At 41.5% G+C, this 27,401-nt stretch overlaps 1 protein-coding gene across 4 annotated transcripts in view; it reads left to right on the top strand.

Moving 5' to 3' along the window:
- SHTN1 (shootin 1) overlaps nucleotides 1-27,401 on the top strand; it is a 55,873-nt gene that overhangs the window by 25,250 nt on the left and 3,222 nt on the right. For all 4 annotated transcript variants that reach the window (XM_421781.8, XM_046943275.1, XM_025151748.3 and 1 more), the window contains 10 exons: nucleotides 247-328; nucleotides 2,858-2,952; nucleotides 11,721-11,867; nucleotides 11,954-12,107; nucleotides 13,082-13,187; nucleotides 14,450-14,532; nucleotides 16,959-17,068; nucleotides 17,275-17,328; nucleotides 20,034-20,154; nucleotides 20,380-20,563. In XM_421781.8, coding sequence (XP_421781.4) covers nucleotides 247-328; nucleotides 2,858-2,952; nucleotides 11,721-11,867; nucleotides 11,954-12,107; nucleotides 13,082-13,187; nucleotides 14,450-14,532; nucleotides 16,959-17,068; nucleotides 17,275-17,328; nucleotides 20,034-20,154; nucleotides 20,380-20,563 — 1,136 coding nt within the window. The remainder of the gene's footprint in view (nucleotides 1-246; nucleotides 329-2,857; nucleotides 2,953-11,720; nucleotides 11,868-11,953; nucleotides 12,108-13,081; nucleotides 13,188-14,449; nucleotides 14,533-16,958; nucleotides 17,069-17,274; nucleotides 17,329-20,033; nucleotides 20,155-20,379; nucleotides 20,564-27,401) is intronic.

Raw genomic sequence — 27,401 nt, 5'->3', positions numbered from 1 at the left:
CTGTGAGAATGGGCCATGGGACCCCCACTGTAAGGATTAGTTTGCAACCCTTTAATCCTGCTTGTGATAGGGGTCTGTAAGTTGGAATCAAACTTCTTTCCATCCCACAGGAAGCCATAGCATCAGACAATACTAAGAAACAGAATTACTGAGAGCAAAATGTTGCTTACATTATGTAATGTGTTACATACCTTATGCCTCTAACTAAAATAGCCTTATTTTTTATTTGTTCTTTATAATTTTTAGGTGAATAAAGTGAAAGAAGAAAAGGCTGCTTTGACAACAGAAGTTAATAAACAGCAAAAGCTGTTGGAAAAATGTAACAGAGGTATGTTGTCTCAGTAGATTCTCTAAAATATATTATAGCCTTTGCAGAAGGTTATATCATTATTTCAGAATTTTTATGTAATAGTACAAAGCAGAACAGTCTAGAACTGAAGCTTGGCCTTATTGCTGTAGGCACTGCATAAACACATGGACAGTTCTAGACTTTCTGATTTGTGAAACATGGCAGAATAAATAGCAGGTTGAATGGGAGAGTAGGAAAAGTTGCTCTCTGGCAGAAATGGCAGGCAGCCACATTCCCATTGCTTAAAATTGTGCCAGTTCATCTTCAAGTTCTTCCTATGCAGTCATGTTCTCTCTGCTTACACGAGAAGATACATGAAAGCTCTCAAAGCACCTCAGTATGTTCTGAAATGTTTGTCAGGTAGTGAAGGGAATTGCCAAGGCTGTCGCTATTGCACAGGAGGACTTGCATCCATCTGCAGGTGGGGCATAGCCATAGTGAAAACACAGAAGTGCAGTCTTTGAAATAATGAAGAATCTTATTGTGCTGTAGCCTTCTGTCAATAATGCTCTCTTTTTCTTTGGAAAGAGTATACAAAACGTACATAGTTTGTGTTTTCAAAGAAACAGACGAGTGTTGAATTACAGAGAAATGTGTGAAGTCCTAGTGGGACAGTATTTTACCTACTGTGGATGCTGCAGGTGCCCTTTGGCATAGGGATATTTGCTTCATAGGGCATGTTCTGTAAAGCTTTCAGGTGTTCTTCTCTTGTCTCTGTCATGTGTCTGCACTGCTTGAGCCTGTGACAGGCAATACTTGAAGACTCTTAATACATCAATCTTTGGTTAGATTGATTAAACAGACTAGCCTGAGAAAGCTTTTAATGGGATGGTGTTACAGATTAAAGGTTTCCAAAATGTTTTAATTTTTCCTAAGCACAGTCAAAAAACCACCCCTTATTTCACCCTTATTTCATAAACCCCTTATGTTTGCCTGTTACTCTGGCCCCATGAAATCATATTGCGAAGGGACATTCCAAACCTCCCTTGACCAAGACTGGCAAATACAGCTGCCTTCAACATGCATAGTAATGCTTGGTAGGTTGAGCAGCGTTCCCCCGAGGCTTTGGTTGCTCTCACATGCAAAAGCAAAATATGATCTGTGGTACTTAGTGTCTGTTACTGGAGTTTTGAGGCTGGGCTCCACCAGAAGATGCTCTACCTTTATTCATTAAAAAGAATTAACAATCCTAAAGCAATGGAGAAGGAAAGAGGAGACAAATAGGATTTTCATGTCTGCCTGGATTCTTTGCTTGAAGATTTCCTAGGACAGAGAATCTGCTGTCCTTTCATCTAAAGAGCAGTGATGAGAAATAGTATTCAATGCAAATTATTCACCAAAATATGCATATTTTTAAAGTCTCATTTTGCAGCTGTAAGCTGTACATTTTCTTGCATGTTTTTTAAGGTGGTAGCTTAGAATACTTAGCCTATAGGCTTAATAACACGCAGGTGTCAAACTTCACCCTGCAAGATGAGTAATGGCGTTTCTGTGGAGTTGTAACTTGGCAACTTGGAATACACCTATCTAAACTGATATTAGCAAGCGTGTTTTTTTGTGGAACAGTCCTGAAAGAATAGGTGAAACTGCTTTCCGGCTGTGAGTGGCTCTCACTGATAATTCAATGAAAAGTGATCTGAGAGGATCAAGGAAGCAGAGAATTTGCATGACCACTTCTAGCTGGTGTTGGTACTGCTGAGGAGAAGGCCACCCTCTTTTGAGCATCTGAAAAGAGGTGGTTTTCTTGCAAAAGACTGAAATAAATTGAGGGATCCTTCCTTGTACTGTGATGATAGAAGAAAGCAGTGTTGTAGATCAACAGATTCAAGCTCTACACACCTCTGCCTGACAGTGAGAATAAGGAAGGTGTGATGTATGGCTGGGTGTTGACTGTGAAGTGGAGATGAGAAGCACCAATGTTGTGGTGTTCTTAACCTGATGCTAACTAAGACCAGTGGACAGAAATACTAGCTGAGCTAAAGAGCAGCATTTTTTTTCCCAGTCCATTTCTTACGGTCACAAAATATTAATGCAGAGAGTAAGTTGCCTAATGTTTCAGAAAATGATAAAGGAACAATAAAAATCACATCCTAAAGTAAGAAAACAAACATCTAAAATACTTGTCAGGTGTCAAAATACCTCTATAAGCAGGTATGCATGGGGTGATTTTGTAGATATGAGAAGTTGTCTCTAACGCCTGATTTTTGTGGTACAGCCTTTTGATTTTGAGTTCACAAGTCAACACAGCAGTAAGTTTGCTCAGCAGTGCAGGACAGGAGAGGATCAGTAATTGCGTGCATATATAGTGAGGTTTAGAGCAAACAGGATAAATATTGCAATCTGCACTGTATACAGGAAAGAAAAGATAGCTTACAACTTCACTCAAGAATTCACAGTACTGAAGAATAAGGGCCTATCTGCATGAATCAGGTGGTACTTTCTTCTTAACGCTGTGGTTTGATTTCCATTCTGCTTTTTCTTCTGATTTTCTTTCATTCTTTAAAACAGTGTCTGTGCTGGCAGTAGAGGAGTACGAAGAGCTTCATGTAAACTTTGAACTGGAGAAGAACCTACGGAAGAAAGCAGAATCATTTGCCCAGGAGGTGAGTAGTCAAGAAAAAGTGATCTCTTTTGATCTCCTTTGGTTGGCCAAAGCCTCATCAGCCTATTTGATTTAAATTCCTGGCTCATGCAAAAGCTGTCTTTGAATTTTCGTGTTCTACTTAACTAACACATATTTCATATTTCATACATGAAATGGATTTAGTATTTTACAGAACTTATAAAGCATTACATAATTATCCGTGCAATCTTGCCTCTTTCCTTTTTCAGGTGAGGCTTTCAAGTTACATCGGGCTTAGTCAGCCACAGCATTTCAGTGTGTTGCACATAGTGATTGGATCTGGGAAGGATTAGTTGCCTTTCTAGAGATACAACTTGAGGCATTGTGTTTTTCTTGAAAAACTGCCAAATTCACAAGAAAAACCAGCCCTAAAACAACCAACTGATAAAATAGAGCATTAATTGAGGTATATGTGAGTTTAGCTGCTATTTAAGACATGCCTTTTGAATTACCTACTGCAAAGAACATTCAAGTTGAAAATTTGCTTCTGTGTGCTATAAAGGATATAAACTCCCAGAGAGGAAAATGAGGTGCTGGGTAGCATTGTGGAACAGCTAGTGATTGCTCAGATGGCTTCCAGCTGGCAGTGTTGTTTGCCCCAGAAAACACTGACAAACTGTCATTCTGTTGATAGACCAAAGCTATATATATATATTTTTTTCTCCTAGCTGCATTTTGTGTTTGCACTCTGGATTTTGAGAGTTCTGTACTTGGGTTATCTTCCAGACTTTTCTGACCTGTGCCTTGTGTGCAATATTTTCCTTAGTAATAGTTGGACTTCCTAAATAATTGTTCTACCAGGAGCTCTGCTTTTAAAGAAAGCCATTATACATCAGAATTATGTGTAGTCGTGCACACACATTCACCTGCAGGACAGAACTGCCCACCTCCCTTTGCCACGGCTTCAATGCCATTTGCACATTGAAATTTTGCTGTGGTGGGTTTTTTGTTGGTTTGTTTTTCTTTTAGAAATAAAAAATCTGCAAATTCCATTAAAACTATTTAAGATAGAAGTGTTTATTAGCAGCCAAAGGCTTCTAAGTAAAATGTTGCCTATGTTTATTTATTATGATTTATGAGCAAGGTTGGTTGGCTGTGATATCTATGGAACTATTATTTTCAGGAAACAAATTCCAAATAGTGAAGCGTGTTCACTTAGCATGCGTTATTACAATATCTGTCTCACATTTCATACTGTTGCTTTGCTTTCTCTTTTGTGTAGAACAATTATGTGGTTCTGTTCATAACTGACAATAGAAGATTGTGTGTAAAGGTCTTGCATCTCTCAGATGTGAGTAGTTTGTAACTGCGTAGTTAAACTGGCATTTGGGTCATACAAGAATATTATCTGGTACTCCAGGCCCAGAATGTTGCTTTTCTTCTGATGCATAACTGTGGCATTCAGACATACCTTGATATATCTTCCAAAATGTATTTTGAGTTTTGAATAATGAACTGACACTCCAGCTGTTAAATACAGTGCCAAAGAAATTCTGGTTATTTGCTATCAGCTGCTCCTTCCTTGTTTTGTTTTTTGTTTCATGTCATTATGTTAAGATGGAAATATTCACAAATTAAATATCATAGCATCCTTCAAGTTGGAACGGACCTTTAAAGGTCACATAGTCCAACCTCATGCAGTGGGCAGGGCCATGCAGAGCTCCCCCAGGTGCTTTGTGGTGGTTGTCCTACAGCGTGGTGTGTTGCCTGAACCCTTTCACCCCTGAAGCACTTGGAGAAGGGAATTAGGCTCAGAGCTGTGTGCTTGTCCATGCCACAGCACTTCAGTGACCTTAGAATAGTATATTTTAGTGTGTTGTTTTAGTTTGTGTTGTCTCCAATAGCCTATCTATGGACGTAGCATATGCAGAGCTCTGCAGCAGAGGATGCCACGTGCAGCTGCCACAGCTGTGCTCCAAGTGATGCCCTTTCTGTCCTGTGCTTCTGACAGGAGATGGGAATTTGCCACAGGATGTGAGCAATTGGGACTGCTGGTGTGAGAGAACGGGGAGGGGAGTGAGTGTGTGTGCAGAAGCAAATGCAGATGGGGTGAGAGAAAAGACAGAGGGGGAGCAAGTGCACTGGGGGGGTGAGAGAACACTTGAAAATCAGCTTTTGATTTAAAAAAAAATATCCAATGCAGCTTTAATTATAGTCATGCTGCTGGCACCACCGTAATATATATTTAATTAATCAAAAATGATCCAACTTCAAACATTAGAATTCATGCTCTTAAGAGGTTCTAAAGAAACTGAGTAAATATTGTCAGCCACAGTGTGGGGAGCGGGAAGGAAGAAGAAAAGGGTTTGAAGTGAGTCACAATCCATTATGAAGGGTACAGGAATCTGCATGAAAGAACTAAATAAATAGAGTGTGTAAGGGGTGGGGGCATGGAAAAAGCTGTGCCTACCTGAATAAAACAGGGTTGTTAACACAGGAATCTTGGCAAGCTTAACCAGAATTCTAGTGTCATGTTTTAAGAGACACTTTAAGATCTCTCAGCTCTTTGTAGAGCAGTTTATAAGCAAACAAAAGAGGGAAGAGAGTATCTTGAAGGCCATTGCAATAATATAGAGGCTAGCCCTGAAAAGCACTCTTCCACAAAGATGAGCAAAGCACAATACATCCAGCCAAAGCAAGCCAGAAGGGGTGGAACACAGTGCAAGATGTAAATTGGAAGTCTTAACAGTGTAAAAATCCTAGGAGTTTAAGGGAAAATTTCTGGCATAAATGGTTGATTAAGCATACACCCAGCCTTGCAACAGTATTTTGTAAAGTGAACAGTTTATTACAGTTGTGTATGCTGGCACAGAGGTGACAGCTGCACCTAAAATTACTTGGGAAGCCTCCCTGAGAAGAGGCAGTGTGCTCCCAGTTAGCTGTGAGCTGTTCTTACCTCTACCCCGCATCTCAGGTAAATACAAATGGAGTGTCAAACTGCTGATCAGATCTGTTGGGCTCCTCTCACTCTCATTGGTTTTCCAAACGTTTATGGTTATCTGTAAAGTATTTTGTGATTTGAGAAGCTGCACTCAGAACTGTCATCCAGATAGATTAAAAACAGAGTGAGTCTGTAATGTGCCTTGTTCATCTTTTCTCTGCCTTCGCTCCCATTCTCACTACTTATTAATTTGTTTCCCTCAAACTGTCTTTACCCTTTACCTGTACCAGTGCACAGCTGACGTATTACTTTATCTGAGATTGAATCTTCCAGAATCGAATGGTAAGAGGTGGCTGTCATTTTATATCACTCAGGAAAAATTACTGTCTTCACAGATGTCTGCACTGCTCATGGGATTGATTGTGTGCTATGAGTTTGGTTATCTCAGTGATCTGTGTGCAAGCTCTGGCAGAACTCTTCATTGGATGCATTTGTGACTTTTAGGTTAATTCATGAGGACTTTTGTGTTAATGTGCTACATCTGTGAGAGGGTACTGCAAAGCCAGCACTCACAGAACAGCTCTCTCTGCTTACAAGTACTGCACTCTGTGCATTGCCAAGGATGGTTTGACAGAAACTGGTGTCTGAAGATAATTAATTTGCAGTCCAGCTGATTGAACTGGAAATAATAATTAAAGAGAGTGGTTAGTAGTGCTTGAATTCTCCTAAGCTTGGATGTTAGAACTTTTGAAGCATGATGCAACACTAATATGTTTCATCAAGTTTTCTCCCAGGAACAAGCTTGTGAAATGGTGACAGATTAACAGATGTATATAGGAAACTCTTTGGTCTCTCTTTCTTTTTTCTTTTTCCACTCCTGTTTTTTGTTGTTGTATTTTACTGTTCAGGCTCTTACTCTGTTGGGGAAAAAATGAAGAGTTTTCCTTCTCTTTCATAACATATTATGGATCATCTGGAAAGAGGCGAGTGACTGTTGGCTGCCTGTTGCTGTGCATTGCTTGAACCTGTAGTCCTGATGAACAGTCAGGTTGGTTCTGTGGTAGTTTGAAAATCTGGGGTTAGTCGTTAGCTCCTTTGAAAATCCCAATCTGTGAAATTACTAGAAATGCTCTGGTTTCTCATAACTCATGTTGTTCTTTGTTAAAGAGAGTCTCATTGTGTGCCATCCATGCCCTCGCTATTAGCCGTCTTAGTAATCTTGTCTTTCTCTTTGCCGTCTCAGGATGGTAATTCTCTACAGGAGTAGATCTGATCCAAAGCAGGAATATAAGCACCTGATACAGAATTTTCAGATCTGAGTAATGCTGTGTGCACTTAAAGCTAAGCACATGCTGAAGTAAGTTACCTTCAGAACCATTTATTTGTGGTAGCTTTCTTTTCCTGAGTAGTGCTTTGGAAACCCATGAACCCACCAGAACATAGAGGCTTTGTAACTTACACTGGGCTAATGTCACTGCTTGATATGTAGCACTGAGCCTGAGCGTAGGGAGAGCATTTCTAGGTCAATGTCCAAACTAAGGCTGAGTTCCTTAATGTGCTTTAGTGAGGTGTGTCTGCTTCTCAACTCTTCTGTCAAACCCCCCCCACTACAGTAGCCATTGTTTCCTGCTGTAATATTCGTATGCAGTGAAGCTGACAAGCCTAGATGTCCTTGATAATACGGCACAGTTCAGCAGTTATGAAGTTGAAGTATGTGTGTATACATATTTTTCCTTATTAGCCATTGAACTAAAATACACGCTTGGACTTGCATTTCAAATCCAGAGTGCCTCCTGAATTTGGAGCCACTTAGTGCTCTGTCAAGCCATAATCAGGCCAGATCAATCTTTCTCCCGCATCACGTGAAATCCTTCATACAGCCTGTTTGTTTCCTTGGGGAGATGAAAGTACCTTGATCCTGCCTTTCTTGGGCACATAATGCATATATGAATGTGGGAATATAAGGCTTCAGGTTACCTATATTGCAAAAGACATTGGCTCCTGTAGACTATGGCTTATGTAAATGAGTGCTTTACCACACCATGAGGTTGATTTATTGATTTCTCAGTAGGGTGTGGCAGAGATGGAGCTGTCCTGCTAGGGATTTGACATCAGGTCCAGCTGGTCAATGACTGATCTTGTTCTCTTTTCTGTTTAAGCTTCCAGATTTTGTCTCTGCCTTGATATGTACGTAGCTTTATTCTACTTGTAGTAGTGTTTGCCCTCGACTTTTCTTTCACTTTATGCTGCCAGTGATTGCCTTAATATAGCTGTGCTGCAGTGTTCAGACGTTATTCTGCCCTTCAAACTGTAGATAAGACAAGAAAGTTATTTCATGCTGTGAATACTCAAATGAGTAATAGTTTTATAGAAACGTAGTAGCACATGGATATTAAAGCATTTCCTTTGGCCTCATTTTGCTCCTGGGAGAAGAGTTAGTTGGAAAGCATCCAGTTGTACCCTCAGCATTGCTTGAATGAGACTCGCAGTTCCCAGGGACTTGACACCAACAGGGTTGCTTTCTAACTTTTTTTTAATTAGGAAGAATTCTTTTTTGTAGCTCTGCTGTAAACAAAAACCAGCTGCAGCGAACGCTTTGTAGGGTAATGGTTAGAGCGGGGGTCTGAGAATGAGGTGTGGCCTCATTGAGGTCAAGGGAAAAGCCTTTATTATTTTCAGGATTTCACTCTCCTCCCTCCCTCCCTCCCTCCCCAGTTTTTGTGCAGACTTTTGATGGAACGTGGCCAAGTCACAGATTTTCCGCACTTCAGAGCTTCCGTTTGTAAACTCGGGGGAAAGATGCATGGCTGGTTTGTACAGCACTTGCAGATTTGTAAAAAGAAGATGATAGGTCTGCATCCTTGTGGTCTGCCTTTGGTTGCAGTTTCCGTAGGTTCCCCCAGCACTGACTGACGTTTCCAGCATTGATTGGGATACTCAGCAGATAATTGTTGAGCAGGTGGCGGAGTCGGAACTAATCCATCAATTGGTTAAATTCCACCTGGTGCAACTAATCCTGTTAGTAGCTATTTTGCCCTTTCAGCAGTTTCTTTAGTTAATATTCAGGGTTGTGCATGCAGACAGGTTCCAACCTCACTAAAGCAGTAATTGTTTTAATTTAAAATTAGAATTGATTTTACAGGTCTCTTTTGTCCTGTGTCAAAACACACAGAGCAACCTCTCATAAACTTGCAGCTGGTTCATCACCAGCTCTTTTCTGTGTTATCTGCCATGACCATCGTGTCTAGATTTGGCCTTTCATTTAGAATATGCTGGTACGTGAAGTTACAGCAGTGGGAGTCAGTTCTGGAATAGATGGGACTCCCCATGAGAAATTGGTTACCACATCTGGTTGCAGAATTAAGTCAAAAGCAAGAGACTTTTTTTCTTTCATGGTGGAGAAGACTCTTTCACGTATATTGTAAGAAGGAAGATACTTGGCATGTCACGAACGTAATAAGGCTAATTGGAAATGAAGGACTTCGCTTTTCTCAGGTGACAAATGAGGGGATGCGAGGCCATGGTCTCCCATAGCGCTGGGGGAGGTTTAGACTGGATGGTAGGAAAAATTTGGGGTGGTTCTGCATTGGAGGGAGCTGCTCAGGGCAGTGGTGGAGTCTCCATCCCTGGAGGGGATTTAAGAGATGTTTGAGAGACGAGTGAGTGTGGCACTGAGGGATGTGGCTTGGTGGTGGGACTTGGTACATCAGGTTGGTGGTGGGACTTGCTGATCTTGAAGGTCTTTTCCACCCTAAAACATTCTGTGGTTTAGAGATGTATGACTTCTTTGAAGATGAAGACTGTCTTAAGAAGACAGAAAGTTAAACAAATGCAGGAGTTGCAGTACGAAGGTAAACCTTCACAGGTTGAAGTGGGTAGCACTGATTTCCAGCTTCTTTTGCCTTTGAATTGTTCTTGCTCCAGATGTGACTGTCTTGGTTTTGGGATGGGAAACCGATACGCCATGTGCACTCTTTGAGCCAAAATGCACAGAGTTTACGGTGAGCTCGCTTCCTGTGCAGCATGTTTGCTCCATGTGACAAACACACTTCTGATGACATCCGTGCAGCTCAGCGGAGAGGCCATGCACTGAGTGCAGTGAGCAGGGGCTGGCTGTGATCTCCTGCTGCCTGCACACAGCCCCTGATGATGGCCATGCCCCAGGTCTGCTCGCAGTGAGCCATGCGGAAAGCTGGGGGAGGGTTATGCTCTTACCTGCAGTAAGCATTGACAGTTCACCCCTTTTCATTGAGTAGGTCAGACAGGAAGAAGGCAAGCTCTTTCTCTGCTCTCTGTGTGTTATAGTAAATGTGTTTGGGTTTGTTTTAAAACAAAGCATAGTACTAGAGCCTGCATTCATTGTTTCCCCTTCATCAAATGCTTCCAGTTCTTTATCGCCTGCCTCGTGGCGCAGCATTGCCCGATGAAGTGTTCCCTATTGGCTTTATTAGTATTAAGGCCGCATGATTTGACTCTTCTTGGCACGCAGAGTCAAGCAGGATATGTTACGAGTTCAGAGTTCAGGGCGGTCAGGGGGCTCCTCATTCTGCATATGCTGCCAGAAGAGAGGTGCTTTCTAGAGAGACTCAGTTAAAGTGTCTGTGCAAATCACAGAGCAGAGCACTTGCTCACAAATCTGCATCAGCTGATGGTTCTTTACAATCCGATTCTACTGAAAAAAATACAAATCACCTGGCAGTGCAATAGCACTGAGCAGGAAGAAACCATCCGTCAGTGTGTAGCACCTGTAATTTGGGCTGGTAATAAGTAGTATAGGAACCTGGCAAAATCTCATGGAACTTTTATACTCGAAATACTGCATTTTTTAAATACCTTCTTGCTTTTGCTGTGCTGTGGAGCAGTGTTTTCATAGTCTGAAGGAGCCTCTGGCTGTTCTCTGCTCTCCTGCTGTAAGTGGCACGCTTTGCTGAGCTGTGCACACCCATCTCCAATCTCAGCATGACCCAGTCCCTGTTTTTGCTGTAAGAACAGAAGCAGCTGAGCTTTGCAAAAGTGCACACTCCAGTTTGGTGGGCACCTTGCTACCTGAGAGACATCAGGATGCAGAAGAAATTCACCAAGGAATTTTTTGGGGCAGGAAATAATTCTTCTTCTCCAAGCTCTTAAACAGACTGCGAGAAGCAGGTTTTCTCTCTTATGGGAATCTCACATGCTGATGTGGCTGAAGCCTAGGAAAATATGTGATATTTGTATCAGTGTCATGCCTCTAAACAGATGGACTTTTTTTCCTCATGTATCCATTCCCTGAATCTAAAATATAACTGAAAAAGAAAACTTGAACTTCAGAAATAAAAGTCTGAAATGGATCTGAAGTACCTTTTTTTTTCAGGGCAGGTACATACACTGATTACACAGACATGGGCTGAAATGCATTTCACAGACATTCAATCATGTACATACCCAGGTGATGGTGCAGTAAGTGGGCTGTGTGCCAAGGCTGACAGATGTGGTTGAGGAGATAGCTTGTGAATTCATAGACTTTTCTTCCTCCATGCTGAATCCCTGTAATCTTTCCAGAGCTCCCAGAACTGGGTTGTTCATTTTTCCAGGAAATAAATTTCAGTCACACAGTTAAATCACTTATGCTGCCAACGTGCAGGTAATAGAGGTGTAGCAGAGGGTTGTTCTGCTTCCTTTCAATGTAAGCTCGGTTCTTGTGAATTTTATTCTCAGACTTTCTTTTCCCTTCTTTCTTGCCACCTTCCCTTCTATTCCTACCATATTAACTCAATATTAACTTTGTTGCTTTCTTTCCAATTGCCTCTTCTTGTTTCTTTTCTTTCCAGGATAGCATGGGACTTTGCTTAATTACTGTTTTTGTTTGGGGCTGGGTGTTGTTTTGTCAGATGTTTATTGAGCAAAACAAGATGAAAAGGCAAAGCCAACTGCTTCTGCAAAATTCTGCTCCTGATCAGCAGCTTTTGAAGGCTTTGGATGACAATGCTAAGCTAACCCATACGTTAGAAGAAGAGAGGCTTCAACATCAGCAAAAGGTAAAACTGCTTCTCATTTCATGCAGAAACCTTCGAAAGCTTCTTGAACTGAAGGATGAATTAATGCTGTGGTTTGCCAACTACAGGTCAAAGAATTAGAAGAGCAGCTAGAAAACCAAGCACTGCATAAGGAGATTAGTCGTCTTAAACAGCAACTGGAACTCTTAGAAGAAGATAAAAAGGAACTAGAGCTTAAGTGTCAGAACTCTGAAGAAAAAGCAAGAGACCTAAAGCATACAGGTAAAATTGTGTAATGAGTTTACTTTTAGAAGTATAATAGAGTGAGTGAATGATACACATCTAATGAAATTACACGTGCTGGATTTGAGACCCAAAAAGCAGCAGCTTTTGTGTAGCTGAGATCACAGAGTCATAGAATTGTTTGAGGAACCTTTAAAGTCCATCTGGTCCAACTCCCCTGCAGTGAACAGGGACACCTACAGCTCCATCAGGTGCTCAGAGCCCCATCCAGCCTGACCCTGAAATGTCTCCAGGGATGGGGCATCCACCACCTCCCTGGGCAGCCTGTGCCAGTGCTTCAGTATCTTTACTGTGAAAAACATTTTTCTTAAATCCAATCTAAATCCCCTCTGTTTTAATTTGAAACCTTTTCCCCTTGTCCTGTCCCAGAAGACCCTGCTAAAGTGTCTTTCTTTCTTATAGACCTTTCTTTTCTTCTTTCACGTAGTCCCCCTTTAGCTACTGAAAGGTCACTCTCGGATCTCCCTGGAGCCTTCTCTTCTCCGTAACGAACAGCCCCAGCTCCCTCAGCCTGTTCTTGTAGGGAGGAGTTCCATTCTGTGCATCGCTTTTGTGGCCCTTGTCTGAATGCTCTCCAGCAGGTCCCTGACTCTCCTGTACTGAGGATTCCCCATTTGGATCTCAAGATCCAGACATGAACTTCCCATGACAAGAGGTTCAGCAGTTGCCTTCAGCTTAGAACAGTCATGTATAGAATGCATGTGAAGGATAAACATTGTAAAACTTATGTAACATATAAAAACTCTGTTCTTAGATTGTTCTTAGAATGGTTTAATGGGTTTTCTGTGCATCTAGGAGGCTGCTGTTAGTAGAACATGTTGCCAAAAATAGGATTTAGTAGCAATTGAGTGTTTTTTTTTTTAATTAGTAGCTTTTTTTTGCTTAAGCCGTCAAAGTTTTTAGAGCAGATGTGAGAAGCAGAGAACTCACTCAAGGTTTTTTCTCTTCCACAGTTGATGAACTTCAAAAACGAATACACCAATCTGAAAATCCTGCACCTCCTCCTCCGCCGCCACCACCGCCTCCTCTTCCTCCTCCACCTCCTCCTAACCCTATACGGTAAGTGCTTAAATTAGGAGTCAGTGCTCTTCACTGAAGAATAAGTCAGAATACAGAATACCTCATGAGTTTGCATTCAAAGAGGAAAAGTGTCTTTAAATAAGGAAGGTTTTCTATGTCTGCCTTGGGCTTTATTCCTTCCACTTTGCCAGCTGGACACCCTTTTTGCTAACAGTCTTGCACCCTGACCAGTTGTGAGCAGTGTTTGTCTTCCCAAACCTAATCTACTGTCTGGGCTGTGACTTTGGAGGAGGAGAGACACCTGTCTCCTCTAAATTTAGGAGATTTTTCTTTTATTCATCTGATATCTATAATTATAGACTTGTGAGGTGCTGTCTGAATCTGCTGCTAAGAATACCCCATTGAGCCAGAGGATATCTTGGATTATAACTGTTGTCCCTTCCTGTCAGATAAAATTAAGATTGAATTTTTCAAAGAACCGTAAAAGAAGTGGGCCAATACCATGTACTGGGCACTAGCCACAGATAAGTGTTTTATTTTGAGTCCTTTACTAATTGGGATAGATAGCACTATCCACTTTAAGCCTTGTGTTAGCTAAATCAGAGCGTTTCTTTCATGTACTGTAAAATGTATGTGAGCATAAGCTATTTCACAACCTGGGTGCTGGCTGTTCTTTTTATTCTTGGATGGAGCTTTGATGCTTTATTTCAGGGAGGTTTCCCAGCTTCTTAAGGAGCAATGGGGAGTGATAAGCCCCACTGACATGCTGGATGAGACTAGGAGCATCTACTTGGGCCTTAAAGTGAATCATTTCCTTGCCTGGATTTTTACGTTTTGACTGTAGTGAAGGGATAATTATTTAACGCTGTAAGAAGATTACAAACTTGGAATTGGTGAGAAGATACTGATCACCGTATTTAAGTGTCCTCTGGAGAATAATACTTCACTTTGATATCTACAGCTCTTCCTTCTTTTTTTTTTTTTTTTTTAGTGCTGGAACAGCTTCAATTTGTCATTTGTCACAATGAGACACTGTCTTTTAATATTCAGATCTGAAGTGTTTTGATTTGTGCCTAATGTCTGTTAAAAAGAAGTAAATTTCTCTGGTGCATTTTGATGGGGAGGCATTGTGGGGGGTAATTCAGAACATACATCTGCATTCAAGAACTGCTAAATGAGTCTGTTGTAAGTAGCTGTATAATCAGGTATAAGCAGGCTGTTTGTGTGACATGTTCAGAGTTCATTGTAGCAGGGTGTAGTAGAGGACGGAGTAATAGTCTGCAGTTTTGTTTTCCTCAAAGGTCTCTCATGTCAATGATTCGCAAGAGGTCTCACTCCAACACCAATGTGAGCAAGAAGGAGAAACCTCCTCAGCAGGAGTCAGGTATGGCTCATCCTTTCACAAGTTACGTATATTGCTCACTAGACAAAGCTAGTGAAAATGAACTGTGTGTACCAATTGTTATGCAAATGCTTGCAGTTGTCAGCATTAACGATTGCTGTTCGTGTCCCAGCATATTCATCTACCTTGCAGTCCAGAAATGTGATTGCAGCCCAGTTATATGAGCTCTGAGGTGGCAGATGGTATCTTTGGCATTGTAGCATGAGTAAAACTCATGTAAACTCCATCGAGATCCCGAGCAAATTTGCATAGCCCTGTTTAGTTACCTATTCCCCTACAACTGAGCTTGTGATCAACATCCAATGTATTTTTTACAAACGGATCTTAGTATGAATAATGATAAACCTTAGGGAAGACTTTCTGTAATCGAAAGGAAGATCCTATCTTCCTACTTCTGGGTGTCATGCTTATTAGAGACATCGATGCACTGATTTCACTCACTGCTGTGACAGAGAAATGTATCTTTCTTTTCTATTTTTTTCCTATGAGGAGAAGGGTGTTCATATTTATCACAGACTTGCAGGAAGGACCTGACAAAAGGTGAGCACTCAGCTTATGGAGATGTGCTGGGTGAGATGGATGAGGAGAATGTCTGGGTTCCATTCAGGCTCCATGCAGCTCGCTCGGTTGCACTGTAGTAGTTTGGTATTGTCTGTAGCAGTTACACTACAGCAGCATTGAGAGGCACAGCCAGTGTGTAGTGGACATGTTACAGCCTGTCCAGTGCTATACCCATCCACAGGCTTCTGGAAGAAGCAGGACAAACCAGCAGTCATGAAGCAGAGTGCAGATTATATATTGGATAATAGAGGGAAGTTTCCAGCTTAGAATAGCATCGATTTTGTGATTTCTTCTGTCCAGAGCCTTTCCATAGAGCTGGTTTAAATGCTACAGTTTTTATCCCTTGATCCATATCTTATGAAATGACCTCTCAAAGTTGACCGTACCGCTAATCCTTTAATAATACTGAAAAACTAAAACAAAACTGTCATGTGCTAAGGTGACTCTGAGTGCAAAATAACAGCTGAAATCCATTTTATTGTTGTTTAATGGAAGCTGGAAACTTAGTAGGTTGGGAAAGGGAGTTAAGTGCAGATTTACAGATGACCATGCATGCCTGAAGTGGCAGAGCTAGTCAGACAAGTGTTGTCAGTTAAAAAAAACAACATGATTTTCCTCATTATTTCTGTCTCATAAAACAGTAGAAGTTTGTTTGTAGTGAATTGCTTAGCTTATTTGGTGCCACTTAAACAAAGAAGGGGGCTTGAGGAGGGAACCAGGGTGAAATGATGGGTATAGAGCATAACTGTTACAGAAGAATTACTGCTAGCTGATGGTAGCAATATTGCAAGCATGGCTGGATTACTGCATGGGACCAACAAGCGGAAGAGGAAAGGAAGCATTGCCACCCCTGTTCTTTAGGGGAGGAACTGAGGAGTGAGGTTGGACTTGGGGAATCTTTGGGAAGTGGTTATCAGTCTGAGAGAAACAAGATTGCTGGTGTGGGTAAAATGATGAGACGACCTTGTACTGAGATCTCTGATGAAGAGTCAATCTTATCTTTCAGTAATGGTTAAATTATGTTCCCTTTGTTTATCAAGTTTCCTTACCTTGGAGCATCGTAGATGTTTTGATTGTATCCTTTTGTTGAGAGTTAGAAACAGTGATTGCAGGAAATACTATGAAATTTGCAGCGAGTTCTCAAAATCCTACTTTGTTATTTACTAGGAAACTTTAACAGCTCTGACCTTTCTTCAGTCACGTGAGCTGCTGCTTCTCTTAATAGTTGAATTGTTCTTAAAATAAAAATAAAAAGGAGGGAAAGTTCTTTCTTGTTAGAGTTGTTATATCCAACCCAAGGCTTGTTTTGACCCTCGTTAAGGACTTAGGATGAATGGTTTCAATCCCATACCACCAATTAAGCTTTTATATTTGAAACAGCCTATTTGTGAAATTAAAGCCTGACATTAAATTGGCTTACAATACAGAAACTGCATTTCTATGAATCATCAATAGTGCCCTGACAAGTGAGAGATCAAAAGTCTATTTAAAATTCTTATTATATAAGGTACAACGTTGAAGCTTTGAATAGCATCAACCATATTTCTCCATGTGTTTCTTTTAAGTGGTCTTTTTTCCCTTTTTGGCATCGAGTGTCTTTTGTTAGAGTATCCAGAACTCTGAAAAGCTAACAGGTATTGCTGAGGTTCATCACAAAGCTTCCAGTTTTTCCTGAATGTTTTGCAGTCATGACAGAGGATCTCTTGAACATCGGCCTGTTTGTTTTATCCATCAGGCTGGATGTGGCAAGCAAGCTGTTTAGGAGACTGACTGTTTAACATGTTATTTTCTTTCTACTATTCCTCTGTAGTTCGTATTTAGTGGTATACTCTTTGATTTTGGAATAGGTGAAGAAGTTACGGATCTGAAGAGACAAGCTGTTGAAGAGATGATGGACAGAATTAAGAAGGGAGTTCATCTCAGACCAGTCAACCAGTCAAGCAGACCTAAAACAAAGGTTTGGAATAAGTAGCAAAGCAGCAGTATTAACCGAACATAGTAATTTACACAAAAACCAAATTTCTATAGAAAATTCAAAAGAATACATTAGCCTTGCATTCCTCTTTTGCTTTGCTTTGAGTTTGTCATGGCCCATTTCAGCTGGGCCAGATTAGTGAGCATGTGTTTTTCTTTTTAACATGTGTGTGTTATGTTTATTTACAGCCAGAAACACCAAAGCCCTCTGAAAGTGCAATGAAAGAATTAAAAGGGATTCTGGTAAGATCATGTGCAATTTATATTTCATTGTTTTCTTTTCATGGAGCTGACATGACCTTCTGTGCATAAAAGCTTGTAAATGAAAGTTCTGTATTAATACTTTGATTTGAAGCAGCAGAGCAGTATTCTAGTTAATCCCTGTCATCCCCACTTTTGACTTCAGTGCTACTGAAAGAATGGTGTTGGTCTTGCTGAGAGAACTTACTTTGGAGAAAGCTAATCTGTTAACTGTGCTCCACGTTGTGCGTTCCTGCCACTAGAGGGGTTGTTATGTTCTGCATCTGCCAAATGGAGACCTTTGGAGGCTGGAGACTTTCCAGATACTCACAGTAGGGATGATGCTTTGGGAGGGAAACCAAAGCTCCTGAACTGCACATCTAGATGGAGGTCTCTTATCATCAACTGCCATCTCCCAAGGCATGGAATTGCTTGATAGCATAGACTAAGCCTAAATAGAGCAGGAGCTCAGTTGTCTTTTTATATTTAGATGTGTAAGTAAAGACATTAGGCTCGTATTTTGTCCATCTAAAAGTAATGGGCTTTAAGCTTGCTTTTGTTTTATCCTTAATTCATATATTGCATTGCTTCTTTTGCACAAGTGCTAAAATTGTATCAAACACTCAGAAATAGCCACAGTTCTTGCTCCCTGATTTTTGTGATCCCAGAACTTATAAAGCTGAAGTGCAGCTTTGGCATATCAGTTGAAATTTTGCCTTTGTAAGATGGAATATGGTAAAATCCTACCTGTGTCAAGGCAGAACACAACCACAGTAGATCAAACTTTTTCTGATCAGCCATAATAGCATCTAGATAATAACTTCAAAATTGTGTTGGTTGATGCAAGACAGTGCAGCAAAGACGATAGCCACTGCAATGCAAATAGCTAATAGTGGCTTAAAATCATAACATATTAAACCGAGTCTTTTCCCATCACATTAAGAGAGGGGGAGAAGGGGAGAAATAATGTAGAGAGCCACCAGACCTTAATGCCAAGCTGTAATTAGAGGGCTGCATAATTAAATATGGAGGTAAAGAGAAAAGGAAGAAAATGCAACATTTAGGTTGCTTTAAATGGAACTCCATACGTATGTGCATTGTTTGCTGTGGTGTGCTGTTTGTACTTGTGCAGACTCAACGACCCTACTGAAGGCCCTTTCATTTTCTAATAGCAGTTTCATTTCTTTGACACTGTATCACTGACATGGGGGGAGACTTGATTATGTACTTCAGAGGAACCAGAAGGAGATCTATAGTTACAGTGTCTGACTTGTTTTTGAGTTCTTAAGGATATTTGCAGTGTAAGACATACTAAATAAAAACCAATTCCAGTCTAATCTTGAGACCAGTCATTATGCACAGTCAGACAACAAACATGGGGGTGGGATGTGATGGAGTAAACGTTTGTTGTTACTATGCTAATTATGCATTTCATGTAGACCTCCGTATAATTGTTACAAACAAAGCATTTATGTTCTGTAAATCAGAGAGTTTGAGCAACTCAGTTGCTCAGGTTGCTTTTGTATATGTGTGTTAGTACAGATCTGCAGCACAGTGCTCAGAAATAATGTATTTTCTCAGTTAAATTTCAAATAGCCATCAAAGAAAATATTTTGGGAGCGGGATGCGGTGGCAGTGAGGATTTAGTTATTGTGCTAGAAGCCTGAAAGCAGCTCAGCTTTTGCTGCTTATGGTGACACTTCCTTTGTCATTGACTGTTCCCACTCAATTTACATGTTTGTCAACAGAAGTTGTTAAGAATGTTTTATTTAAGCTCTGGAAGAATGTATAGGAGTCTGACATGTTTTGGAAGGCCGAGTAAACAGATTTCCTAGAGATTCCCAAAGGTGGCAAGACTTGGAGGGAGACTGAGACAGAATATGGATGTCACATTTTCAGTTACATGATCAATATTTTGGAGAAAGTTTACATTCAAGTGGATGCTGTTGCAGTAACTGACCTATCAGGTGGGAAAGGCATGCAGTATTTTCCACGTGCCTGTTAAAATTTGTGTGGGCACCTTTGGGAAGTCGCAGGCTTCAATTAAAGCTTTCTCTTCCCCTTAAGCAAAATGCTGCTGTCACAGCTTAGCTGAAACAAAATGCTAACACTGGCATAAAGCAGTGACAGCGCAACAGTGGATTTCTATTCTGCATGTGTAAAACGCTGTTTTAACCTGAGAGCTAATCCTATGTGTCAGAGAAATCATCAAGTACATGGAATTATGCTCACATTCATGCCAGATTCTATGATATAATAACATGTTGCAATTGCAGTAAGTGCACTGACTTCTCCAGGTGTGTACACACCTGAGTACAACACAAGCACACTAAATGCACAGCATGCTGGGTAAGTGAAATGTGGCTCTTTGGCATTTTGCTAATAGAGGCAATGGGCAGTGTTTGAAGATCTTTTAAATTTTAAGAGAGAGGAAGTCAGTGTTTCTCTGCAAGCATCAGAGTTTGTTTACTAGGAATCCACAGCATTGTTTCTTAAGTCTTTTGTCAAACCTCAAAGGTAGGCAGGTATGGTTAATCCATCGGTAGGGTTTAGATGCTCTCTGTTAAACTGTAGGGAGAGTTTTTTGGCTGATCTAGAACTGCAGTTGTCTTCCAGAAGCTTAGAAGTTTGTCACATAGCATATACGGGAGGTGTGGCATGGCTTGTTTTATACTCAGAGAGCTTTGTATGCCTGTTTCTTGCTGTAGGAAACACTGAACAAATCCACTAGTTCCCGAAGCTTGAAGTCCCTCGAAACAGACAGTGGTGAAACAGAGCTAGAACGAGTTCTGCGACGTCGGAAAGTGACTACTGACCAGGACAGTGGCAGTAAGTGCCCTGATTCCTTCACTGACCTCTTCCTGCCCCTGCATTGAGACACTCTTGAAGATTTACTTTCTCTTCCATACCATTGTTCTTTCAGCCATTATGTCTTTAAAATTACTCTTTAAAATTCCATTTTGATTTCTGCAGGTGACTTGAGTTCTTCTTCTGCCTTGTCTCTAGACCAGTCAATTTGGCTAACATAAGCTTCACACTTTCTTTGGGTTTTAGATTCCACTGGAATCTTGGCCACGTCAGAATCCAAATCTCTGCCCGTGTTGGGTTCAGAAGCCAGTGGTGTACAGACAGCATTGAAGAAGAAAGATTCGGAGACGCAGTTCAGTTCCAAAGTACCTGCTTCAGGTCCTGTTTCCAACCAGCTGAAAGATGTCACAGGTTCCAAAGTTATGTTACAGTAAGTAAAAAATGGTTTTCTAGCTCGCTTTCAGTACCAGATCTGTTTAGCTGATGCATTTTGAAAGTGGTTTCACTTCAGTGTTGCTTAGCAGGAAAAATGTAGTATCTACAGCTGTTTGCCAGTGACTGCTCAAATAATTCAGTCTCACGTGGAGGCAGTTGAATTTCCTGTAGTAAAGCTTTTTTCCTTAAAACAAAAAAAAGGTTCTTCTCTACCCCCCAAAAAAAGACCTCAGGATTTTTTGAGGAGGAGCAAAGTTGAGGGTTTTTCCATGTCCTGAAGAGCACACTTAGTTACATAGGTAACTCTTGGTTTTATTTTTTTAAGGTAGTTTTCGCTCAGGATTTTCAATATAATAATATTTTCAGATAGAAGCAGGGAAGTCATACTGGGCTGTATGCAGTTGTGCTGGGTGTTTCTGTTGGAATGAGATGAATGCACACATTGCTCTGAGACATTGTTTGATAAAAGTTGTGACTTACGTTGAGATCTCAAAGTTAAGGTTCTTCAGAGGGGAAAAAAAAGAAGCAGGTGGTCCTGTATTTGCACAGACAGAGAGAGGGATCTTTTATCACAATGGACTGAAGATCCAAGGTGCCCATTTGGTATCAAGGAGTTAAACCTGCCTCAGAAATGTTTATTTCAGACAGATCTGCTGCAGGATTGGCCTTTAACAGTACCACACTCCTTGTGAAGCTGGACTGTGCACTTGCTTGCAAGTTCTCCTCATAGCTATTTTTGTGATCTGATATTTACTTCACCCTCCTGCAGGTGCTTTTATCATTTATTTTTGAATGGGCAAAGAGCCCAATTTCCTGTCTGTGCCCTGCAGTTTTATTTAATTTACACTGAGTTTTAAAAGCAGACCGCTTTTTCCACTCGTGTATCTTCCCCTTTTATTTCACTGAAGTATTCTGAGAAGAAAGATGATCTTCGTTTTAGTTTAATCAGAAAGATGCAGATTTGTTCAGCAGGTGATTGGATGTGAACAACACTGTTGTACTTTCTTGGACTGCCAGAAAGGTTCACCCTGACAGAAAGGTGAGGCTGTTACTGCAAAATGCTGTGCTTGTAGTTTGGGGATTTCCACAGCTTTGAGCAGATAACCTTTATCAAAAAACACAGCAACTCCCACCACCTTTTGTCTACCTTTTATTCCACCAAACTAAGTGGAAATTGCATTTGCAAGAAAGGAAATGAAATAATTGCAGGCCCCAAGGTCTTACAGAATGCGTGGTGAATTGACAGTGAAAAGGATCTTGTGTTGACAGTCACAGTTGTTATGTGTTATAAAAGCATACGTGAAGTTCAATTTATTTCTCAGCTTGCCTATTCAGTGACATCCTAAAAGACACATTTCATTTTAATTTATCTGTTTAAAGCATTAAAACAAATGCGATGGGCCAGATTCCTCAGTGCTGCAGGGCTTCTTTGCTCCCAGTCACCGGTGTAAACCTGGAAAGGCTCAGCACTGAGGATGGTTTTCCAATGGGAGAGAGAAGGTGCCGGGGCACCCCAGCCCTTCTGCTGGGCAGGCAGGGAGGAGTGGAAGTAGCCAAAGTGCTGCTGAAGTGCAGTTACTTTCCTTTGCCTCCTGGGTGCTGCTTGTAGCAAAAGTGAGTAGAGGCAGCCTCCAGACTGCAGGGAGTGCAGTGCTGTTGTGAGACAGGGCTCATTCGAAGCAGATTTCAGAAGGAAGTTCCTTTGTCGTGCACATCTGACAGCTTAGATCTGTAAGCAGGCAGTGCTGCAGTGTTTTAGGCTTCCCTGGGTGCAGCTGTACAGGCAGTTTAGTTTGGATCGCAGCGCACTTCTGAAGGGAATCTCCCTGTTGTCCCCTTTTGCTGTGCTCAGATGTACATCCTGCAGTGGTTTCAGTGCATGAACCGGATCCCTGGGTTCACTGTAGGGTGGAGCTAAGTCAGAGATGTGACGCAGCCTTTAGTGGCTGGCCCAGGGGCCACACAAGAGCTAGTTCAGTGCGTGACCCCTGAAGGGTCCTGTGAGGACACGGGTGCAAAGCACAGACCGTTTCTCCCTACTGCACCGCTGTTTCCTAAAGCAGTCTATGTTAACTAAACAAACCATTGTGGCTTTCACCAGGAACCCTCCCTGACAAAGGCATACAAAAGACTTATTGTGGCACTTCTCCTTATTCATACCTGAGGTAAAGCGGTGCAGCTGTCTCATCATTTGCGATTCCTTGAAATCTGACAAAGGTGTGACCTCCCTCAGCTGTTTGCAGCAGCCGAGCAAACCTTTCATAGCACGGCAGAGGATTGCATGTCTCATAATCCCCAGGTATCTCTTCCAGTGCACTACTTAACTCTTCTTTTCCAGCTAGATTCTAACGTGCAGCTTCTTACAGAAGACCTCACAGATAGTCATACGTGAGGTGTTTTTCTTTGCTACGCTGTCCCTTCACTAAGACGTGTGGTCTGAAAGGGGCGGGGTAATACTTAGAGACATGTAAATGCTACCAGCCCTATGCATCTTTCTTTATTCACATTAAGTACAGCTGTTCTCGTGGCAAAAGAAGGGTGTGTGCTGGAAAATCTATCTGTGAACAGCACTGACAGAAGTCGGCTCGTTGAGGTGAAGTCCAGGTTCCCACACCAGCACTAGCTCAATGGCAACCTAAATGCTGATGAGACAGTGAGATGGCAGTCTTTGGTTCAAGCAGGGCTGTATGCACAGTGTGGTTATTGCTATGGCTCAGTGTTTCCCAACCATCACCCCCAGCAGAATTAGGTGGGCCGCTGACTCCGGTTGCTGAAAGAGGGATAGTGGAAAAAGACTGTAATGTAAGTCAGTGTGGTTCACTCTCAATTTTCTGGTATTCAAAGTAATTGATGATAACTTGATTAATTCAGAAGGAAAATTTAGGGCATGAACCACAAGGTTAGGGGTAATTTCAGAGCAGGAAATTGCCAGAACAGAGGTGCGTATTGCCTTGAAGCAGATGGTTTGGAATGCGTGAAGTTTAACTGAGGTGGTGGTGTGGGGAGGATGTAAATAATGTGTCCTATAGAGGGACTGAGGCCTTATCTCAGTATTCAGGTAACTTCCTCTGGAAATCATTTCCCAGATGTTTAACCCAGCATGGGTGTAATTCTGGGACAATTGGTAAGAAGACAGTAGGTGACAATGTGGCTCTCTTGGGAACACAGAGCATTCTGTGACTCCCTGCAGCGCAGAGACACAGAAGGGAAAGGTGTGTCTGGCTCTGCCCCGTTTGGTTTTCTTCCTGTTCCTCCCCCCAGAATTTGGTAAACATTTTGTTTCTGGACAGCAGAGACCTCTGTGAACGGTGAACCGCAGAGAGGGTTAGTCTTAATCTCATGATTTTATGCAATTAAAGGATTTGTCCTCCTTCTCCTGGCTGTAATCTTAGTACCCCTGAATCATCCACCAGCTCTGCAGGAAGCGGCTCAGCCGCAGCGAGGCAGAGCTACAAAGGTTTTCCAGGGCAGCTTGAGCATGGGCAATTTGGTCTGAACAACAAATGAGGGAAACAATGGGATGTTCTGGAAGTTTGAGGTCTCCATAGTTTTAACTGTTTTAAAAGCTACTGTACACTGTGCTGTAACTCACTGCAGGCAGCTCTTGAAGGTTCCTCATGGAAATTAATTTGCTGATCTTTTTTGAGTGTTTTCAAAGCAGTGCCTAAAATAGGAACACTTTGCCATGACTTGATCCTGCATAGCAGTCGGTCTACAGATGCTTTCTGCTCACTGCTGCATCGACCGCTTCTACTCGGCTGAGTGTAGCAGAGGCACTTCTGAAAAGGAGAATGGTACTTTCCTTATGAACACCTGTTGGCAGACACCAGCAAAGGAAGGAGCCAGCAAACTAATTCACCTCTGTCACTGTCTGCATCCCCTGTAACTTGCGTTGGACAAATGCTTAATTGAAGCCTTTTTCAGGCTTGTAATTGGTGTATTTCTTACTATTGTTTGGTTTTAGCCTTTCATTCCTCTTGTTTCTCTGTTAAAAATTCTGAAGTATTTGGTAAACAGTGAAGGTTTTGAGGAAGATGAAAGTGACCCAGGTCTCAGCTGGCAGACCCGTAGGCAGCACAGAGGTGGCAGTACAGAGCAGATGTTGCAATGGGAACATCTGGAAACTTGACCAACTTAAAGGCTGATAGAGTTTTACCACTGTTTTTTGTCGCCCTGTGAGTGTATGAGTTTCTCTGCATGAGTGATGGTTGTCTTCAGTATTGGGGTCTTGAAGGAAAACAGGAATAGTGGGGAAGTAGGTGGGTGGTATTTACAGAAATGAGAAGCTGTGGCCATGGTTTTTAAGCTTCACTGAGGATTTAAATGTTGGTGAGCAAAAGGCAGGTTAGCTTAGTGCTTTGAGTCTCATCTTTTGGGCAGTAGAGAGTAGCACTGGTTGAGTTTGATTTGGAGTTTAAGAGCAATTCTATTTGAAGAGGGGCCGCAGGTGTCTCAGTGCTCCAGAGCAGGGACCTTGCTGAGGGACAAGGACTGCTAATTTGGTGTTGTGCTAATACTGGCCTTTCTATCAGAGATCCCCCAGCCTGGGTTCTAGGCAGAAGACCAACCTGCAGTTCCCCATGCTTGTACAGTGGGCATTGCTGGAGTAGATTTTGGGCAGTATTTCTAAACAGTGTTTAAAAAAAAAAAAGGATTTTTTCTTGGATGGTCCATTTAGCCTTTTGCTGTTACATATTCTTAGAAAATTGGATGAGACTTCTTCCAAAAATTTTTAGCAATATTTACATAACATCCTGGTTTCTAATAGAAATATGTTTCAATGATTTCATGAACAGAGCATCAAGGAAGGTTAAATCATAGTAAGGTTATAATCTTAACCAGAGGAAACAAAGAAAATCATAGAATCATAGAATGGCCTGGGTTGAAAAGGGCCACAATGATCATCTGGTTTCAACCCCCTGCTATGTGCAGTCACCAACCAGCAGACCAGACTGCCCAGAGCCACATCCAGCCTGGCCCTGAATGCCTCCAGGGATGGGGCATCCACAGCCTCCTTGGGCAACCTGTTACAGTGCATCACCACCCTCTGAGTGAAAAACTTCCTTCCAGTACCCAACCTAAACCTCCCTGTCTCAGTTTAAGACCATTCCCCTTTGTCCTATCACTATCCACCCTCATGAGCAGCCCTTCCCCCTCCTGTTTTTATGCTCCCTTCAAGTACTGGAAGGCCGCAATGAAAATCCAAGTCTCAGTTGACTGTCTGATATTTAGTTTGCCCTTTTGTATTGTTACTGTAAACGATTTACAAAAGGCCCAGCAGCACTGCTTCACTGATGATCCATTGGTTATAACCCTTTTATTGCTTTTGATACTCTCCTATTGCAAGCAGTCCTTCTTAAAGCTGCATGGAACTTTCCGTATCCCATACCATTAATCTAAAAAGCATTTGTCCTTTCAATCAGGATTTCATGGTACAGATTTTATGTACTGAGTCATAAAAATATATGCAGACCTATGAACAATTACATGTGAATAATAGAACTAGGAGCTCAATTTCTGGCTTAAAGCTGTAGTTGGTCAAACAGCAAGAATACTGATAGCGATATTAGCAGTCTCAATGAGGGAAGAGCTTTGGATAGAGCCAGACAGAGCTACCTTGGCTGGACAAATCTGTCATCATTCAAAGCTGGCTAACTACAGCTATACTAATTGCTATTTCCAAGCTTTATTTGTAATAGCAAAAACCGCTCTTTGAAAGAGGGCACCAAAATTATGTTCATTCTTGCACTGAAACTTTATTATGCCTGCGTTCTGCTCTTGACAACTATTGAGCAGGAGCTACAAATACCTAATAAATAGGGTTAATAATTTCCAACAATACCTCGGCTCTAACAGCAGCACTGTCAGGCTGGTGCTGCAGCAGTGTAAAGGATTTGAAGAAGGGGATGCTCGTGCAACACAGCCTGAATAGTAATTCTTATTTTTATGCTTGGAACTCTGGTTTAATCACTGGTTTTCTCCATTAAACTACTTTATATCGACATCTTTCATTTTTCTGACCTTTGAAGGTGGTAAATATGATTGCTATTTTATCCATTTTTGTTATAAATGAAACAGACTTCAGAGCGTTTGGCCGTGCATCAGTTGTTGGAATGCTGCCATACACTAATGCAGACTCCCCACTGTGAGCCCAGTGAAGAATTATACTTTGATTCACCAGATTGTATTAAATAGTCCAGCTGTTGGGATTTGAAAGATAGTTACCTCAAAGTGAAATAGAAATGAACTTGGCATTTATGGCTTTGACCATTTTTATACTGTTGGGCAATCAGCTTTTCAGAGGTAGCACTTTTAAAAATAACCCTCTTCTGGTTACGGTGGTTTAAAAACTTTAATTTGCTGTAATGTTCGAAATAGTTTACCGTGTATTTCCTGGAATGATTGGCAACTTTTGCATGTAATAAACATTATTTTCCTTATGATATCACTAGCTTCCGATGGTAATCAAATGAGTCTGAAACCGCATCTATTAGCACCGATTTCTGAATTAATTAACTTACACCAAAGTTCTAACGTTAGAGACAACTCTTGTAATTGAGGCTTCAACGTGGAATTTCATTCAGTACATCCAACGCTTCGTAGCAACCTGAGTTATTGCTTTCTGGAATGGTGAGTGCGACAGCTGCGGTCTGTGGGAACATTTCTGTGCCTTTAATGCACACGCTGACCCTCCTGCTCAGGTAGGAGCCGGCCGTGGGCAGCCCAGAGCTCTGGTGGTGGAGCAGGTGACCTCTTTCTTCTTGGTCATTTTCTGTAGGACAAAGACTATCAAAATAAAGGGCAGTTCATAGCAGGTGGATCCACCAGATGAA

This window comes from Gallus gallus, chromosome 6, assembly GCF_016699485.2.
Source record: "Gallus gallus isolate bGalGal1 chromosome 6, bGalGal1.mat.broiler.GRCg7b, whole genome shotgun sequence".
Taxonomy (NCBI): domain Eukaryota; kingdom Metazoa; phylum Chordata; class Aves; order Galliformes; family Phasianidae; genus Gallus; species Gallus gallus.
Note: the sequence above shows the minus strand (reverse complement) of the source record. Positions and strands in the feature narration are given on the sequence as shown.